Here is a 19,060-nt window from a genome sequence, read left to right as displayed (position 1 = left end):
CTTGATATCTTCATATGTAGTCAATTCTATCCATGTAATTCCTTTAAAAATATGGAAATCATAAGAGAGCTTCTTTGAAAGTGAAATTGAAACAATATTATATAATCTGAATCAGTATGTCATATTTTATTGTAAGCAAATAAGGCAGAAACAAAGCCATGAACATTTGAGAATTTATTACTTTATTAAATACTCTAATTAACATAAGCAAAATTTTTGAGGGGGTATTAATCCATTTAGCTTAATCTGTATGACAGAATCCTTAGAACTATAAAAAAATGTAATAGAATCCATAGCTTACCATCTATATTAACCAGATATAATAGGTCTGGTACAGACATTTAAAAACATGAGTATAGATAATGTGAAAATATAAACAAGATGTTTTGGATGAATTTTAGATATGCTTAGACATTTAACAAAATCCCTTACCCCTAAATAAGTTGTATTTAAACATGATGCAACAAGCAATTGTTCATGAGTTTTCTCTTGAAAATATAATTAACAAAAGAATAGGTCATAATTTAAGGAAAATGTGCTTTCAAGAACAAAAGTTTGTGAAAAGCCAGATATCAATGTTATAGGTTTAAACAGAAGTTAATTTTGAACATTTATCTACTGCATTAAATACATTAGGGCTATTTAAGAAATCAGATACTTTACCTTTCTCAAAAGATGAGTATTGGATATAAACTAATATATATAAATATTTATGTGTTCTATAATTTATTAGCAATCTTTATTAGTACCTTCTGATTTTTATCCTTTGCATGTGTTTATGTTTGGCAAAGAAAGGTGTTATTAAAATGTTATTTAGAAATTTAAATTTTATGTCATATTGAATTAAAAAACCTGACTATGAAAAGATTTAAATTTGTATTTATGTTTGTATGGAACCTAATTTAAGAAAACTATTATTTCCATTTTGTAAATGGCTTATTTTCCCCCAAACTTTTCAACTGTGCATTTCTTTCATATTCTCCTTCTACATTTATGTTTTAATATGTTTTATGTTTTTATCACTATGCAGCAATCACTTCTTGCCTGAGTTAGATCCAGAAGTACTTAATGGTGGAAGAGTTCAGCTTGTGGTAAGAAATGTGTTTAAAGTTACAGAAAAATGTTGTAGACATCAGTACTCAATAAATGACACTTTAAAATATGTTCATAACTAGTTTAAACTATGGGAATATCACAACTGCATCTATCTGAAATACCATGTATTAAAATAATATGTTTTCTTGACATGTAATACAACTTTAAAATATGATAATACTTTAAAATATTAATTCTACATGGCATATTTTAAAACATTAAGCATGCTATCATATTTAAAATAGAATCAGAGAACTAAGGATGGGAAATTACTCAATGAAATTATTTCCTTCAAGTTTTTGAAAGAATAGAATCTATAGCCTGTATTTGAGGGAAACAGCGAAGTACCCTCATAACTTATAAAACCAAACCAGATAAAAATAAGTAATTGTGAAGTTAACCACTATAAGTAATAAGCTTTAAATTATTGGAGTTTTAGAGAAACGCAAGTTCTAAATATTGTGACCAGAGTGGATACTCTAGACAGTATAACTGTATGTGCATTGCTAAAGTCAATTGTATGCTATGCTATTAGAAGGAAGCCTATATTAACAGAAGGAGAATGGCCAATATGTAGTCCAGAAATATGAAACCCACAAAACAAGAATTTTTCAGTGTGTCTCCAGGAATGTCCAGAAGAAGAGGGTATCCTGGTCAGTGGGAAAAGTGTGTGGCCACCTTGAATTTTGAAAATATATATGCATTAGGTGGCCCTAACTTGATGACACCTTCCATTTTTATCAACCAACTAATAACCCTTGCTCAGATTCTATACTAATCAAGAAAACTCATTATAATTTAGCTTGCCATGTAGAAGTTAGTAAAAAAGATAATGTGCTTTCTAATGGAAACTAGTATTATGGTCTCCAGAACAGTTATATTTATCATTCTTGTAGGCAACTCACTTAAGGAGTTTTCCTGAAAGTGCAGCAAAAATTATGGCAATAGTTAGCTAAAATTGATGTGTTTATGAAAATATTTACAGAATCTTTGCACAGATTTTAAATAATCACTCAGGAAATATTTATTTGCATTTTAATAGTGACATTTCTAAGGTGAGTATGCAGATTACCCTAAGAAGAGTGCTGTATCAGGCTATTAACACCATACATAGTATTGATTAATACTTTAGCACACATTGGGAATGGCTACCTTGTAAAAATAATGGGGACACAAAAGTGTCAGAAATACCAGGATAAAGGAAGTAATATTACATTAATTATTAGACTTCTAAAAGTGACTGAAAACAGATTGAACAGATTTCTGATCAAAATAGTTCTTTGAGATTAGTGCTCTGGCATTAACCCTCTTCTTCCATATTCCTCTATATTCTGCTCTATACAAACATGTGGCAAATACATAGCAATGATAAATGCTTTTTCACACTGAAGAGATACAGCTGAACTCAAAAGGAAGCTAAATGATAATACAACAGAAACACAGATGTCTTTTTGTATTTCTTTCTTCCTTTCTTTCTTGTTTTCTTTCTTTTTTTGGTGAGTGGAGGCAGGGGAAGGGGGTAATGTCTGACATCAAAGAGATACTAAATGAAGGCCCATGGTAGAAATCTTGCTGAGTATTGGAGAATGAAAGCACCCCACTTGTGTTGGGGAATAGGGGGTAAATAATAGCACAAAATTAGGGCTGGGACCAGCGCATAACAAAGATGAAAATGCTTTTTAGAAAAAGCACAGTTGCTGCTGGTATGTTTCAGATCTTCAGAGATATAGGAATAATACATATAATACAAAGAAAATAAATTATGGAACAAAGTGGTCAAATGTTAATAAAGGACAGAAGGATATGCAAATGACCAAATTGGAAATGCTGGAAATAAAAAATATTATCCTTGAAATAAACTCTGAAATGGATGTAGAAAAGAGGAAATTAGTGAATTGGAAGATTACCTACAAGAGTAATCTTTGACAGCCAAAACCAGAATCAATGCATACCAGAAAGACAATGGAGTTATTTCTTCAAAACAGAGAGTAAATATAAATATCTTCCAGAATACTCTTCACTAACCTCCAAATATGAGGTCAGAAAAAAACATAATCAAGCATTCAAATGCTGGGCTTTGAGGAAGCTAATAAATAATGTATTTATCTTCCAAAAAAGAGTAGACATATTGAGTGATAAACATTGGAATTAGAAATATTGAAATTAAAGATCAATTTATTTATTTTCCAAGAAATATTAGAAGGCATGTCATATTTAGACAATTGGATTTTTAATTGAATTAAACATCCTTCAAAACTGCAGGATTTTCAGGCAGAAAACAGTCATAGGTCAGGTTCTCCAGCAAACATACTCTGGCTTTCTGAGATTTGAGTGCAGGAGGTTTACTGGGGAGAGCTTTCAGGAACAACTACTAGGAAGAATGAAAAAAAATATTAAGAAGAGAGAGAAGGTTAACTTCAGTGGAGTTGCAGCAGAGGTAATAAGCTCTGGTGGTGGGATGGTCCTTTTGAGTTATCCCACATTTTGTTTCATCCCACCCAGCAAGAATGCCAGGCTTTTATGACCCTGCATCTCTTCAAGAGAGGGTATGACTTGAGCAAGAGTGCTCGCTTCAGATAAGATAATTTTCAGATAGTATCTCAGCTTAGAGACACTGGGCTTCAACACTCTTTACAGCTGGAGGAATCTTACTGTGTTGTTAAAGGAGACTTGGGTGATATATGATAATATCCAATATACTTAAGTGTAATATTCACTTAAGTATTGCAACAGTAACATGCAAACTTTAAGAAGTTTTTATAATTATGTTCAAAGGTTTAAATATTAAGGAAATAGATGAGAATCTCAATATAGAAACAAAAACTTAAAAAAATGAAGTTATAAATCGAACTAAAAATATTTTAATTGAAAAAAATCAATGATTTGGCTTAACAGAAGATTAGACATCACAGAAGATAAGTGAACTTGAATACAGAGCAATAGAAATATCCAAAATTGTGCACAAACACACAAAAGTCTTAAAAAACAGAGTTTGAATGACTTATAGGACAATAACAAACAATCTAATGTATTTGTAATTAAATTCCCAGAAGTAGACAGATCGGAGCAGAAAAACAAATTTGTTGAAAAATGGCCAAAAATTTTCCAAATTTGATGACAACTGTAAAACACAACACATTCAAAAAGTTCACCACACAAAAAAGATTACACAAACACACATGGTAATCAAGTAACTGAAAATCAAAAATAAATTTTAATTTTAAATTTAAAAATTTAAAGCAGCCAGAGAAAAATCATATGTAGGAAACTAGCCATAAGAATTACTGCTGACTTCACATCATAAACATTACAAGGTCAGAAGACAATGGAACAACATTTTCAAAGTGCCGAACAGGAAAAAAAACGTGACAAACTTGAATTCTGTATAATTAATTCACCACATAAACAAAAAAGGAGAAATACCATGTCAATGTATGCATGTATGTAATATATGATCCTCTTAATAAAATATATACAGAAAAGGTGTAACAGAATTCATGATAAAAATTCTAAGAAAATTGGGGATAGAGGAAACTTCAGCTTCGTTCTTAATGATGAAGGAATAACTGTTTTCTACTTAAGATCACGAACAAAGCAAGGAAATCTGACTTGAAAGGAAGACAAAAAACTAACTTTTCTCAGATGACATGCTCTTGTGCATAAAGATATTAAGAAATCTACAAAAGAGTTACTTCAACTAATAACTGAATTTAGTCAAGGTCACAGGATGTTAAATAAAAATACATAATATGAATATATAAAATGTATCAATAAAATTTAGAAAAATTAATTTTTAATATATCTCGTTGAAAACAGTATCAAAAATAAAATATTTAAATATAGATGTTAATGTAAGATGTGCAAGACTTCTATACTGATAAAACATTAAGAAAAATTATAGAGATATACCATATGCATTTGCTAGAAGGCTCAAAGTTGTAGTATGTCAATCTTCCCCAAATAATCTAAATATTCAGTTCAATCCCAGAAGGATTTTTAGTGTAAATGGACAAGCTAATTTTTAAATGTTTATGGAAAACAGTAAAATTTCTTGAAGAAAACATAGTAGCATATCTTTGGGTAGCCAAAGATTTCTTAGATTGGACATAAAAAGCATAAACCAAAAATGAAAATAAAAGGTAAGTTGAACTTCATTACATTTAAAGGTATTTTCTCTTAGGAAAATATCATTCAGAAAATGAAAAATCAGTCCACATAGGGAGAAAAATTCATTATCTTTCTTCTTTTCTTTTCCTTTCTCTTCCCTTCTGTACTATCTCCTTTCTTCCCCTCTCCTGTGCACATGCATGCACACACACACACACACACACACACACACACACCTGACCAAGGGCTTGTATCCTGAATATATAAAAAACTCCTACCCTCGATATAGGCATATACCCAAATTATAAATAATCGGCAAAAGATTTAAGACTTCACAAATGAAGATATTTGAATGGTCAGTAAACACATTAATTGAAATTAAAATGACAAGGAGATACTGCCTACACAGCCACCAGAATGGCTGAAATGATAAAGCCTGACAATACAAATGTAGGCAAAGATATGGTATGGACTGAGTTGGAACTCCAGGAACACAGGCTGGCACAACAAAGACTTTTAGCAAATGACCAGCAAATAACAGAACAAAGGGTCCAAAAGAGCAGGGGAAAGGTCCCATCATGGCCAGTCATAGGAAGCCCAACTGCTTAGGTCAGAGTTGGTTGAAGGCATGCCCTGCTTCACTTACAAGAAGATGGACACTGGAACTGTCCAGGGAGAGGGGCACCCTGCCACTGAGAGTTCCTGTCCTGGTAAGCAGCTGAAACTTATTTCCCATATCTGGTTTAAGGTATAGTCAGGAAGTTCCATTAGACCTACTGTCTCCCCAAGTGGAATGCAAACCTTGAACCATCTGCATACAATAGAAAAAGAGAGGCTGGTGTAGGCATAGGCTGTGAGATGGCCACTAGGCATGTCCATGACTTCTCAGCATATGAAACAAGTGAAATTCTCATTCAATATTGGCAGAGTGAAAAATGGTACAAATGCTTTGGAAAACAGGCAATTTCTTATAAAATTATACATATTCCTACCTTATGACCCATTAATTCCACTCCTACTTATTTACCTGAGAAAAATGGAAAGCCACATAAAGACTTATATGCAAAAATACATAGCAAGTCTATTTACAAAGACCAAAACTAAAAACAACCAAAATTTTTATCAGCAGGAGGATGAATTAACAAACTGTGGTATACTCTTAGGGACATACCTATGCAGAAATAAGAAATGAACTCCTGATATACACACCATGGATGAATATCAAAAATAATGTAGTAAGTGAAAGAAGCCATACACAAAAGGGTACATACTGTAGGATTTTATTTACAGAAGGCCAAGAGCACAGAAAAGTAACCTATCCAATGGTGAAAGAAATCAGAACAGTAATCACTTCTAAGGATGAGTTACTGGGGCACAAAAGAGCTGTTTGGCAGTCATCTGTCAAGAAATGCTTATTATCACCAAAGATGATAACCAGGTTGTAAATAAGCTCATGAAAAGATGTTCAACATTCTTAACCCCTAATTAGGGAAATACAAAATATAGCCACAATGAGATACCACTATACACCTATTAAAGTGGTTAACATAAAAATTATTAAAGGTACTAAGTGCTGGAAAGGATGCAGATCAACTGCATCTCTATAATATGTTGGCTGTGGTAATGGTGAAGCACTCTAGAAATAACTTGGTATTCTTATAAAGTTAAATATACAATTACCATATGACCCAACCATCCAACTCCTGGAGAAATGAACTTATATTCACATAGAAACTTGTTCACAAATGTTCATAACAGTTTTATTTGTAATAGCCAAAAAATGGAAACAACCCTAATCTCATTCAGTTGATGAAAGGATAAACAAACAATGGTACTTACATACAAATGGATATGCCCTAAAAAGCAATAAACAGGAACAAACTATTGATACACGTAAAGACTTGGATGACTCTCAAGAGCATACGCTGAGTGATAAAAGCCAATCCCAATAGGTTATATATTGTATAATTCCATTTATATAACATTCTCAAAATGATAAAATTACAGTTTTGAAGAACAGATCAGTGGTTGCCAGTGGTTACGTTTGTGACTATAAAGAGAGAGCAAAGGAGTTTCTTTGTGACAATGGAACAATTCTGTATCCTGATTGTGATGGTAGTTATATGAATCTATAATATAATAAAATTTTATAGAGCTATAAGTGAAAAAATTTTCATACATATAAAAACTGGTGAAGCCCTAATAAGATCTGTAGTTTAGATAATAATATTGTACTGATGTTGATTTCCTGGTTTTGTTAATTATACTATGGTTATGTAAGATGTTATTGTTGGGACAAACTGGGTGGGGGATACACAGGGAATTCTCAGTACTATTTTTTGTGACTTCTGCGTGACTTTAGAATTATTTCAAAATAAATAGTTTTTAAAATGATTGAACTGAATGTTTAAGGTCTGTGTATTTCATTGCATGTAAATTATAGCTCTATAAATTTTTAAGGTGCCATCCATACCCCTATTGGTTATATAGAAAGACCTCTGTTCTTTTGTAGCTTATCCTATTGCTTATTTTGTACTGTAAGTCAAAAGTATTATTTTCCATTAGTTAAAATAAACTCAAAGACTCCCCTCAATAGAAAACCATATACACTAACAAAATAATAGTACATATTTTAAAAGAACACATGGATATTTAATCAAATTTTAAATATATTGGAATGAGTTCCTAGGAGAGGGAGGGAGGTGGGAATGTTAACAGATAGATAAAAGTAAATAAGAAATGAGGGTTGCACAGTGATGGTAATGTTTTATGAATGGAGAAGTATGCATAACTCAGTTTTCTACAACTAAGGTTAAAAAGTTTTTAAAATCTCCTAAATGTCTAGAAACATACAATTATGTGGTATGTTCATAGATTTGCATATTATTCAAGCTATTAAAATGAATTAACTAAATCTAGATCTCATAGATAAATTTTAGGGTTAAAGAAAAGCAAGTTACAGAAAAAAAGACATCTTTTATGTTAATTTTGAAAACAATACTCTAAATTTTTAAATACATATATGCAGAAAAAAATACAATGTAGCTTGTAAGAGGATTTAATCTTTTACCACATTATTTCTCTTTAAAAAATCTGTCATTTGTAGTTGGGTGTTTACTGTTTTCTGTGCTATTGTGCATTTCTTCACATCTCAAAAGAAAAAATTAAAAAACATATATTTAATAAAATCTTAAGAGAAAAAACAAATTACAATGCAGAGAGAACCTTGGGAAAGGACTAACTCCCTGTTCTTTATTAAATGAGATGAAATCTGTATTTTTAATTAAGTTGCCAGGGCTGAAGGTGGCTCAGGATCCAGATGCTGTTCCCAAATGCAGACCCTTCATTTCATTGTGAAAAGTCAAAAAAAGTATCACAAACCTTGTATGTGAGGCTATAAAGGAGATCTGTTCAGAAAACTGAGACCTCGGAGAATTTTACAAAATTGCTATTTAATAAGTATTTGCTATTGGATTCCATATTAGAAAGTATTTATCCAGCGTTAACTCAAAACTTTATGTTATAACCATACAAAATGTTTACTATTACAATGTTTTAGAATTCAACATACGTTTTTACAGAGTAAGTGTTGAATGCATGGTCTTCAGTTATCTTCAGGTAATCAATATATCCCTTTTGTATGGTAAAAAAAACAGATGTTCCTTTGTTTTCTCTATTTGTTAACACTAGGCGGAAGAAAGATATTCAGTTTGAAAACCAATGTTTTCAGAATAGAATCTGAATATTAGTAGGAAATGGCCATGCCATATACACTGATGGACACATGGCTAGTCCATTTAGAAAATTACCAGGCTTGCACTTAGGCTGCACCATTGTGAAATTGTATATTCCTTTTATTTATTTTTTTTTTAATTCGGTTTTATTGAGATATATTTACATACCATACAAACATCCACAGTGTACAATCAGTTGTTCACAGTCCCATCATATAGTTGTGCATTCAGACCACAATTAATTTCTAAACATTTTCATTGCTTCAAAAAAAAAAAGGTAAAAGTAAGTATAAAAATAAAAGTATAAAAGAACACTCAAAACATTCCATCCCTTCATCCCTCCATCCCACCCTATTTTTCATTTAATTTTTGTCCCCATTTTTCTACTCATCTGTCCATACATTGGGTAAAGGGAGTATGAGCCACAAAGTTTCGCAATCACAAAGTCACACCACGTAAGCCACATAGTTATACAATCGTCTTCAAGAATCAAGGTTACTGGGTTGCAGTTCGACATTTTCAGATATTTCCTTCCAGCTATTCCAATACACTAAAGACTAAAAAGGGATATCTATATAGCGCATAAGAATGCCCTCCAGAGAGACCTCCTGACTCCATTTGAAGTCTCTCAGCCACTGAAACTTTATTTTGTTTCATTTTGCTTCCCCCTTTTGGTTGAAGAGGGAATCAATCCCAAGATGCCGGGTCCAGGTTTATCCCCGGGAGTGGGTATTTACACTCCTGTGAGTCATGCCCCACATAGGTGGGAGAGGGCAATGAGTTTACCTGCAATGTTGGCTTAGAGAAAGCAAGGCCACATTTAAGCAAAAAAAAAAGGAGGTTCTCTGGGTGAGTATCTTAGGCACAATTATAAGTAGGCTTAGCCTCTCCTTTGCAGTAACAAGTTTCATAATGGCAAGCCCCAAGACAGAGGGCTCAGCCTACTAAATTGTTAGTCCTCAATACTTTCAAGAACATCAGTAATAACCCAGGTGGGGATGTCCAACATTTCTGCATTGTCCCTCAGCTCCCTAGGGGGCCCTGCATATGTATTTTTATTCTCTGCCCAAATTACTCCAGGATGTATTGCTGTTTCACACTAACCTGTGCAAACCTACTAGATTTCACTTCCTATTCAAAGTTCCATGTAATTGTGGCGTTTGAATAAACTGACCATACAAGTTAAATTATTTAGTGTGCAACAGAAAATACAGATCCTGCACCAAATAAACATCTCTTCCCTTGGTCTTATACAGAAGTTCAAGTTTTATAACAGTCAATTTGATTAATTTTTAAATACAATTTTATTGAGATATAGTCACATACCATATAATCTATCCAAAGACATTGATTGATTTTTGTTTTCATTTTTTGTTAAATTTTATTTTGAAATAAATTCAAACTTACAGGAACAGTTGCAAAAACAATACAAACCCCATACACAGGACTCCAGCATATCCCAACCCCCCTCCACTGATACCCCAGATCCACCAACTTTAACATCCTGTCACTCTACCACTTCTTTCTTTCCCTCCCTCCCTCCCTATCTATCATCCATCATCTATTGTTCTGTCTTCTGAACATATCAGAGCAAGCTGCACACATCCTTGAACAATATAATTCACATATACATTTCCCATGAACAAGAACATTCGTTTATGCAATCACATTAAGCGCAGCTAAGAAGTTCTAGAAATTCAACATTGATACAAAGCTTACATTCTATATTTCATTTTTTCTTATGTCCCAACTGTGTCCCTTTGAACCCCCTCTCCTCCATCCTCAGATCCCATCCAGGATCATCCTTGGCATTTCATTGTCATTATCTGTTTAGACCCTTTTTTTTTTTTCAACTGTGGAAACATACATACAGCATAAATCTTCCCCTTCCAACCCCTCCCAAGCATTCCATTAGTGGGATTAATCACATTCACATTGTTGCAATGCCATCACCTTCCCACCATCTATTACTAGAAATTTCCCCTCACCCCAGACAGAAACCCTACACTCATTTCTTATTAACTCTCCAATGCCCCTTCCCCCACTTCTCATAACCCATACTCTACTTTTCATCTCTGTGATCATATTCTCTGATACTTTCTTTGTGCTTATTGTGGGGCTTAAATTTAACATCTTAAATCTATAATAAAAATCTTGTTTTCTTTGATACCAGCTTAACTTCAATAGGACACATAAACTATGTTCCTGTACCCCTTCATTCCCCCACAATTATGTAGATCTTGTAAAAAATTACATATTTTATATTGAGTCCAAAACCACTGATTTATCATTATACTTTATGTCTTTTAGATCCTGTAGGAAGTAAATAGTGGAGTTACAAATCCAAAATACAGTAGTATTAGTATTTATATTTACTGTGTGATCTTTACTGGAAATCCTTATTTCTTCGTGTGGTTTCAGTCAGTTGTTTAGTGTCCCTTCCTTTCAGCATGCTCAACTCCCTTTAGCATTTCTTATAGGACTGATTACTGGTGATGAAGTCCCTCAGCTTTTGATTATCTGGGAATGTTTTCATCACCCCCTTATTTTTAACCTCCAGGTGTTTGTGAATTTTCTAAGTCTCTGATGGTTATTGACTTCTATTTGTATTCCATTGTGGTCAGAGAATGTGGTTTGAATAAATTCAATTTTTTTTAAATTTATTGAGGCTTCTTTTATGTCCCAGCATATGGTCTATTCTGGAGAAAGTTCCGTGATCACTAGAGAAGAATGTGTATCCTGGTGATTTGGGGATGTAATGTTCTATATATGTCTGTTAAATTTCTCTTTATCTCTCTCTTTTTTTTGTTTCTCTGTTGGTAGGGCTCCCTTTGGTATTTGAAGTAGGGCAGGTCTTTTATTAGCAAAATCTCTCAACGTTTGTTTGTCTGTGAAAAATTTAAGCTTTCCCTCAAATTTGAAGGAGAGTTTTGCTGGGTAAAGTATTCTTGGTTGGAAATTTTTCTCTCTCAGAATTTTAAATATGTCATGTCACTGCCTTCTCACCTCCATGGTGGCTGCTGAGTAGTCACTACTTAGTCTTATGTTGTTTCCTTTGTATGTGGTGAATTGCTTTTCTCTTGCTGCTTTCAGAACTTGCTGCTTCTCTTCAGTATTTGAGACTCTGATCAGAATATGTCTTGGAGTGGTTTTATTTGGATTTATTCTATTTGGAGTTCGCTGGGCATTTATGCTTTGTGTATTTATATTGTGTAGAAGGTTTGGGATGTTTTCCCCAACAATTTCTTTGAATACTCTTTCTAGACCTTTACTCTTCTCTTCCTCTTCTGGGACACCAATGAGTCTTAAATTTGGACATTTTATTTTATCTATCGTATCCCTGAGATCCATTTCCATTTTTTTGATTTTTTTCTCCATTCTTTCTTTTGTTCTTTCATTTTCCATTCTGTGTTTCTGAAGGTTGCTGAGTTGTTGTTCAGCTTCCTCTAGTCTTGTACTATGAGTATCCAGAGTCTTTTTAATTTCATCAACAGTTTCTTTTATTTCCTTAAGATTGCTTATTTTTTTAACTTACTCTTGCAATTTCTTCTTTATGTTCTTCTAGGGTCTTCATGTCCTTTATATCCTGTGCCATGCTCTCATTGTTTGTCTTTAGTTCTTTGATTAATTGCTCCAAGTACTGTGTCTCCTCTGATCTTTTGATTTGGGTGTTTGGGTTTGGGTTATCCATATCAACTGGTTTTATCATATGCTTTAAGATTTTCTGTTGTTTTTGGCCTCTTGGCATTTGCTTTACTTGATAGGGTTCTTTTAGGATATGAAAGATTATTGAAATGCCAGTCTCTAATTTGTCAGTTCTACAGCTTGGTGGCATACGCTTTCTCTAACTAACCAGCAGATGGCATCCGCGAGTCACCTATTCCCCTCAAGTCAATTTTCCCTAACTTTGTCTTTGTGGTGTGTGGGGGTCTGATCTTGTGGGGTTCAATTGGTGCACCAAGTTTGAGTGTGCTGTTGGTGCTGTCTGCCCTGAATGTGGGGCATGTGTCTGAGTGGTTAGGGAGTCAGGGCAGCTTTAATAATCAAACCTCCTGGGTGTTCCTGGAAATTTAAGGCTGTTCCAAGAGTCTAAACCTTCAGCTCAGTCTTTCCACAGATTGTCTCTGCCGCTGACCCACAAGTCCTTGGTATTAGTTTATGGTCCCTGGGATTTCCGAGTGGGTCCCTCTTCCCAGCTGTGCCCTTCTTAGGGCCTCTGCTGAAGGATGGCTGTGCTACATCACAAGTGCATGCTGTCCCTCAAAGAAAGTTCTGGGCTGCCAGGCCGTGCAGGGGCATTCCAAGCCTGTTGTAAGGATGGCTGAATGTGGCGTGTTAATTTCCCCCTTTTTGCACAGCTGCACCTTCCCAGCTCTGGGACAATTAGCTGTAGGTGCACTAAAGGCTATTGTCCATGCCCGATATTGTGGCGTGTGCTCATATTGCTGGAAACACTTTCTGTCACACTGGGTCCCTTGGTGCGTTTCTGGGCTGTGGTGCCTGCGCTGGGCAGGAGCATTTCCAGCCCGCTGTGAAGATGGCTACAAGGGGCATGGGTTTTTTCCCCTTTTGGCAAACCTCTATCTTCCTCTCTCCAAGACAATTAGTAGCAGGTGTACAATAGGCTATCTTCCACACCAGATATTGAGATGTTCGCCCCGCCCATTCCTGCCACACTTTGCTATGTGGTTCTTGCTGCTCTATCTGCAGCCGCTTTTGAGTTTTTTTAAAAAAGAACTAGTCCGCCTCCAAAGGCCAACCCATGGTTTCCCCATACCGCAGTGCGACCACCAGACATTCAGCCGGCTCTCTTACTCGTTTCCGAATGCAGACTCCCAGTTTCACCAAGTGCACTGTCCCTGTGGATTTAGCAAACCTTGTCCAGCTAGTTCATCGCTGGAACTGGTGTTCTGGGTCACTTTCTGGCTTTTATCTAGTATTTTTCGCAGAGGTGTTTTTTTGCCGTCTCACCTAGCCGCCATCTTAGGTTCTCTCTGTATATTCCTTTTAAATTTCACTTCTAAATTTTATTTCCTGTTATAATCTGACCTAATTAGTGATTGCATCAACTGTTTTCTATCTTAGAAGAAACAATCTTTTCCATGGTCATGACAGATGATAATAAGTTTTTTGGGATACACATGTTTACAAATATTTTTGTGACATATAACTATTGTCTTATTTGGTGAAGAGTGGGATTTCTGCTTTCAGAGTGTGAAATTAAGTCATCGAATTGAAACAAATAAAATACGATTTTCTTAAATTTTTAGGCTTATGGTTAAAGCCTACATAGCCATAACCCATTCCTTGCTAACTAAGGAATCTCACTGATATCTTGGTACTGGTTTGGTATTTCCCCCTTATTCTTGACTTTGGTTACTTTTAAGTCAGTATTTATGGAGCTATTCTAATGGGCACCATTAGACATGTACTCTTGAATAATAAATGAAATAAATTTTAGAAAGAATGTGTAACATTTTTCCCTGATAATCACAAATGTTAACTGGAAAACAAATTTTTATTTATTTCAGTTTAAGCAGTTTTCCATCAAGGTTTTTTGACAATGCAAGTTATATCACTTCGACAGGTACATCAAAAAGTGACTCAAATTGTAAAGTGGTTTCTATTCTTGGTTAATCAATAGCAGCACTTGCTTACTTAACAATGAAATGTTCATGCATGTGAGGGCAGGAAGGTGGAAAGAGGAATGTAAAAGAGAAGGATAAAAATGTAGATAGAGGGTGAACTTTAGATTCCGGATCTGGGAGTTTTTGTAGTTCATCATCTGGGGACAGCTTTTTAACCACAGTGGTTGTTTTATGGCTTTATTTTGCTGTATTTAAATTGTTCTCACATCAAACATTAAGGATAAAAGTGTTTTCTCATAGGATTTCAATCATCTTGTGGTTTGGATTAAGTCCCAGCTACTTTGAACTGCTTTGCTTTCCATGATGGCATTTCCCCCTACTCCAAAGCTAAATCCTGATAAATTCTTGCTTAAAGATATTAAATATTGTGCAAAATAATATTAATATTTTATGAGCAAGAAGTATATTTTAGGTTCAATCCAAGCTAGTGATAAAATTTCAAGGGTAATTTTAGATGAAATATATGATCTAATCTTTGTCTTTGAAAGAATATAGATCAAAATTCTATCTATTACCATCACCCCAAAATTAGACAAAATGTATTCTATTTTTATACTGGCAATGCTTGTGATGAGAAGGTGAAGTTGTTCTCTGACTTTGTAATAAACAGATATGGAATGAAAGGCATTTCAGGGAATTTTAATGATGACTAATACTTATAAATGGTAAAATACAAATGTTCCAGAAAATAACCCAATATGACATTTGTAGCATTCAATTAAGAATTAAATTATATACTGGTAAATAGATGATGTTAAGCTGTTTAAAATTTCATCAGCTGTCTTTAAGATTGATTTTCATCAAAATTACTGTACTAAAATGTTTTCTTTTGTTGTACTGACTCAAATAGCCAACCTCAATTTTAAAATCGGCTCTTATTTGCAGAAAGTGCTTTGACATAGAGCATTTGTTCTGCCTGGGCAGCAATAAAGGATTGTGGTATCATTTTGAAGAAGGTTGTTTGACAGAGCCTGTTTGTTTATTTGGGGTAATGTGAGCTGCATCCAGAAAATGCCATATTTTGTTTCATGATTGTATACATTCTCTCCTATTGCTCCCAGGGAAGACTTGTAAGCAGAAAAGACACGGATTTAGACCTATTTTCCATGACCAATGGAAGTGATTTGTCTGTGAACAGAGAAAAAAAAAATCAGGCACACAGACACTCAGCAAGATCTTCAAGTAAGTTGTGGTTTCCTTCAGAATTAATTTAGAAATCACAAATGAATTGATGGAACCTAATGCCAAAGCATTCTTTTACAGATAGGGGGTAGCATGCCAGCATCCAGAACTGCCCAAAAATGTGTATTTAGACATTTTTCTTTCTTTAAATGTTTTCTTTTGATATACACAAAGTTACATTATTTCTAAACAGTTTTTATTTTAATTGTATTCTGTGAGTTAATAGTTCCACCCCCCATGGATTATATTGAATTCTTTAATTTCTAAGAGAATTTTTTGGCTAATTATAAAAAATTGGATTTATATATCAAAGTAGTATATTTTGGCATTTTGGCATCAATTTACTAGATATTGAAGGTCAAGTTAATTTTTAAAGGAAACTTTTTAAAAATAGAAGTGTAGGATAATAATATCATGCTGTATAAAACCATACTTTCAAAACTATTTCCACTGAATAGTTGAGAGTTTGTTAGTGATGACTTTTATATTCATTCATAAGCCTGTTACACACACCTATTATCTTTTAATTTGGAGAGAAAATAGTTACATATATATGATTTCAACAAGAATTGCATTACAGTTATTAACTCTGAAAAATGTAAGCATTTTGTAAATATCTGTATCATGATATTTCGGGGGAATAGAGTCTAATTTTTCAAAGTCTCAGTTTAACATGCACCCTTGAGATTTTGAAATATCTTCTAAAATGTTATGGTATATAAATATAAAATATATTCTACTTGATATTATCTAGTTAATTTCCCCAAATTACTGAACCTCCAAAATCCTCATATTTACATTAACAATCACTAAAATGTTTGGTTATTCCTGAAAAAGATTTATTACTTACTGGTGTTATAGTTGTATACATACAAAGTCAGTATTTGATTGTATGTGAAAGATCCAGTCGTGGAGATGATGGCCTCCTGGTAAATGGAAGCTTCAAAATGGTTCTCAGGCTTTCACCTTTCATACAGGGACCTACCTGCACAACTAGATGCTAACCATTTAAATCCATTAACGTCTTCATGTTCATTTTGATAAATTTTAATTTGTTTTTGCAAGAAATTTTAATGTTGCTAATTTTAAAATATTTCCCAGTCTTCAAAGATCTTAGCATGCTTGAATTTTACTTACTTGATTATAGAATTTGGTCATTGAAAGGTGCTCTGGGCAATATGGTTAAGCAAAAAATATTTTAGAATTATTCACTTAAATAAAACTATTCAACTAATATAAATGTTCTCAGTTGCCAACATAATGTGTTAACATCAATTTTCAAATATATATCCCATTTTAGAAGAAATCAACCTGTGTCACACATTAAAATAAATAATGCTATTCATTTTATGAAATTACGTATTACAAACTTATATGATATCACTTTGGAACATTGTCAGTAAAACTAAACAAAATAAAACAAAAAATATTTCCATGCCACTTTACAGAAGATTAGTTTTTGTTTACAATGTATCTTTTCAATATTAAAATAAAAATAGCCCAATAGATCAGCAACTATTGAGAAATGCACATATTCATGTTTCTCTTGTGTGACATAATCATAGATTTTAGAGAATGCAAGTTCAGTATGCAAAGTTTATTTCTTAGACACATTCTCCGAGAAACTGAAATAATGCTATTCTCACTGTAATTCCAATTATTCTCAGTAAGTAACAGTATTGCAAACACCACTGATCTCTAAATCCATTTACTAAGTAACAATATATGACAAGCCACTTCAGAAAAATAGAGTTCTTATTAAAGAACAGAATGGTCATGAATAAAATACTTCCTATTACTGTAGTTACTAGTTTACTATAACAACAGCATAATATAGTGGTAAAAGAGTATAGGCTCCGACATCAATTTGCCTGGATTCAAATTATGGCTCAGTTTCCTCATCCTTAAAATGGCAATGATATTAGAAGTTCCTACTTTGTAGAGTTGTTATGAGAATCAAATGGAGACCATTTAGAACAATACGTGGTACAAAATTAGCTGTAAATGTATGTTTTTTACAGTCACCACTTACACATAGCTATAAAAGGAGAATCAGTTGAACCTAAAGTCTCTAGTATCTGGGGACATAGGCTAACTGGCTTGACTATTTGCTTGACTAAAAATCTTGACTTGGCCTATTATTATATAGAAATCCTTTAACCTTCAAAGTCCTTGGGACCTAGGTCTCCATGGCCCTGGGCCAACCACTTAGAACTTTGGTATTTTGAAAGTTCTTTTTCCTCCAGTTTTTTTTTCTCTCTCTTAAAGCTTGTTACCTTGTTAAAGTATTTCTTTTAGCTTTGGAAGCCAAATCTGGAGAGTATTTCATTGGCTGCGCCATTGAACTCTCTTGGAGTCTTTGACCTTTTCAAAATATTCCTGTTTCAAAGTTGCTGTAATACTGTAATGTGTATTCTTTGGAATCAGATAAACTCAGGTTTAAAATTCACCATCGCCTATGAGTTGTGTGAACTTAGGTAAATTATTTAACTTCTAAGGATGAGTTTACTTATCAGTAAAATGGGGTTAATGATGTTCACCTCATAGGATTTTGCTGAGGAAAAACTGAATAAAAACACATGTAAAGCCTGCGATATATTGCCTTAGCATATATAAGTGCTTGAAGAATAGTACCTGTTGTTTTCCTTTTTTGTTGTTGTATATTTTATATTCCTATTGCATAATTGTAAAAAACCCCAACGTAGAATTGTCTTCCTTTTGTCTTTGTTAAATCAGACCAGAACCAGCCATCTCAAGCAATATTGTCTTTACTTAGAGACTCTCCTAAATTTTCTGTCCATTTTCTTTTAGGTCTGCTCTCTTAGGCCAAGGCAGGCATCTGCTACCTAGCTTTCTGTCCATCTCATGGTTAAAAAGCAATGAAAAGGATCACATTTGCATTCAAGCAATACCATTTATAAAATGAGTATGTCAAGAGATTCCCTCATTTATGCAATATTTAGACAGAATATTTGATTTCATTAAACAGTTTTGGTTTTCTCAATTAATTTCCCCACTTAATACTTAAAATAAAGAACGCATTACAGTAATAATTTTATTGCTATAGCAATTTATAGCTTTACAAATTACACTTAATTATCTTTTCTGATTTATAATGAATTATTTTCTTTTACATTTAATTTAAATGAGACTCAGAGAGCTTAACTAATATACCTTTAGCACAAAAAACTAGCAAAGGAGAGCAGGAACTTGAACTCACCTTTGCTTATTCCAAACCCAGTGCTGTATTGCCTTTTATTCTTCCATGAACTAAAATATATAGATTAGTTGGCA

General features: G+C 33.5%; 1 protein-coding gene across 4 annotated transcripts in view; it reads left to right on the top strand.

Annotated features, from left to right (window-relative positions):
• LRRIQ1 (leucine rich repeats and IQ motif containing 1) overlaps positions 1-19,060 on the top strand; it is a 250,333-nt gene that overhangs the window by 215,238 nt on the left and 16,035 nt on the right. For 3 of the 4 annotated variants that reach the window (XM_037847784.1, XM_037847783.1, XM_037847782.1), the window contains 2 exons: positions 1,031-1,091; positions 15,646-15,766. In XM_037847784.1, coding sequence (XP_037703712.1) covers positions 1,031-1,091; positions 15,646-15,766 — 182 coding nt within the window. The remainder of the gene's footprint in view (positions 1-1,030; positions 1,092-15,645; positions 15,767-19,060) is intronic. The other variant, XM_037847785.1, reaches the window with a different exon arrangement.

This window comes from Choloepus didactylus, chromosome 8 (genome assembly GCF_015220235.1).
Source record: "Choloepus didactylus isolate mChoDid1 chromosome 8, mChoDid1.pri, whole genome shotgun sequence".
Taxonomy (NCBI): Eukaryota; Metazoa; Chordata; class Mammalia; order Pilosa; family Megalonychidae; genus Choloepus; species Choloepus didactylus.
This window is presented reverse-complemented; position numbering and strand designations above follow the sequence as displayed.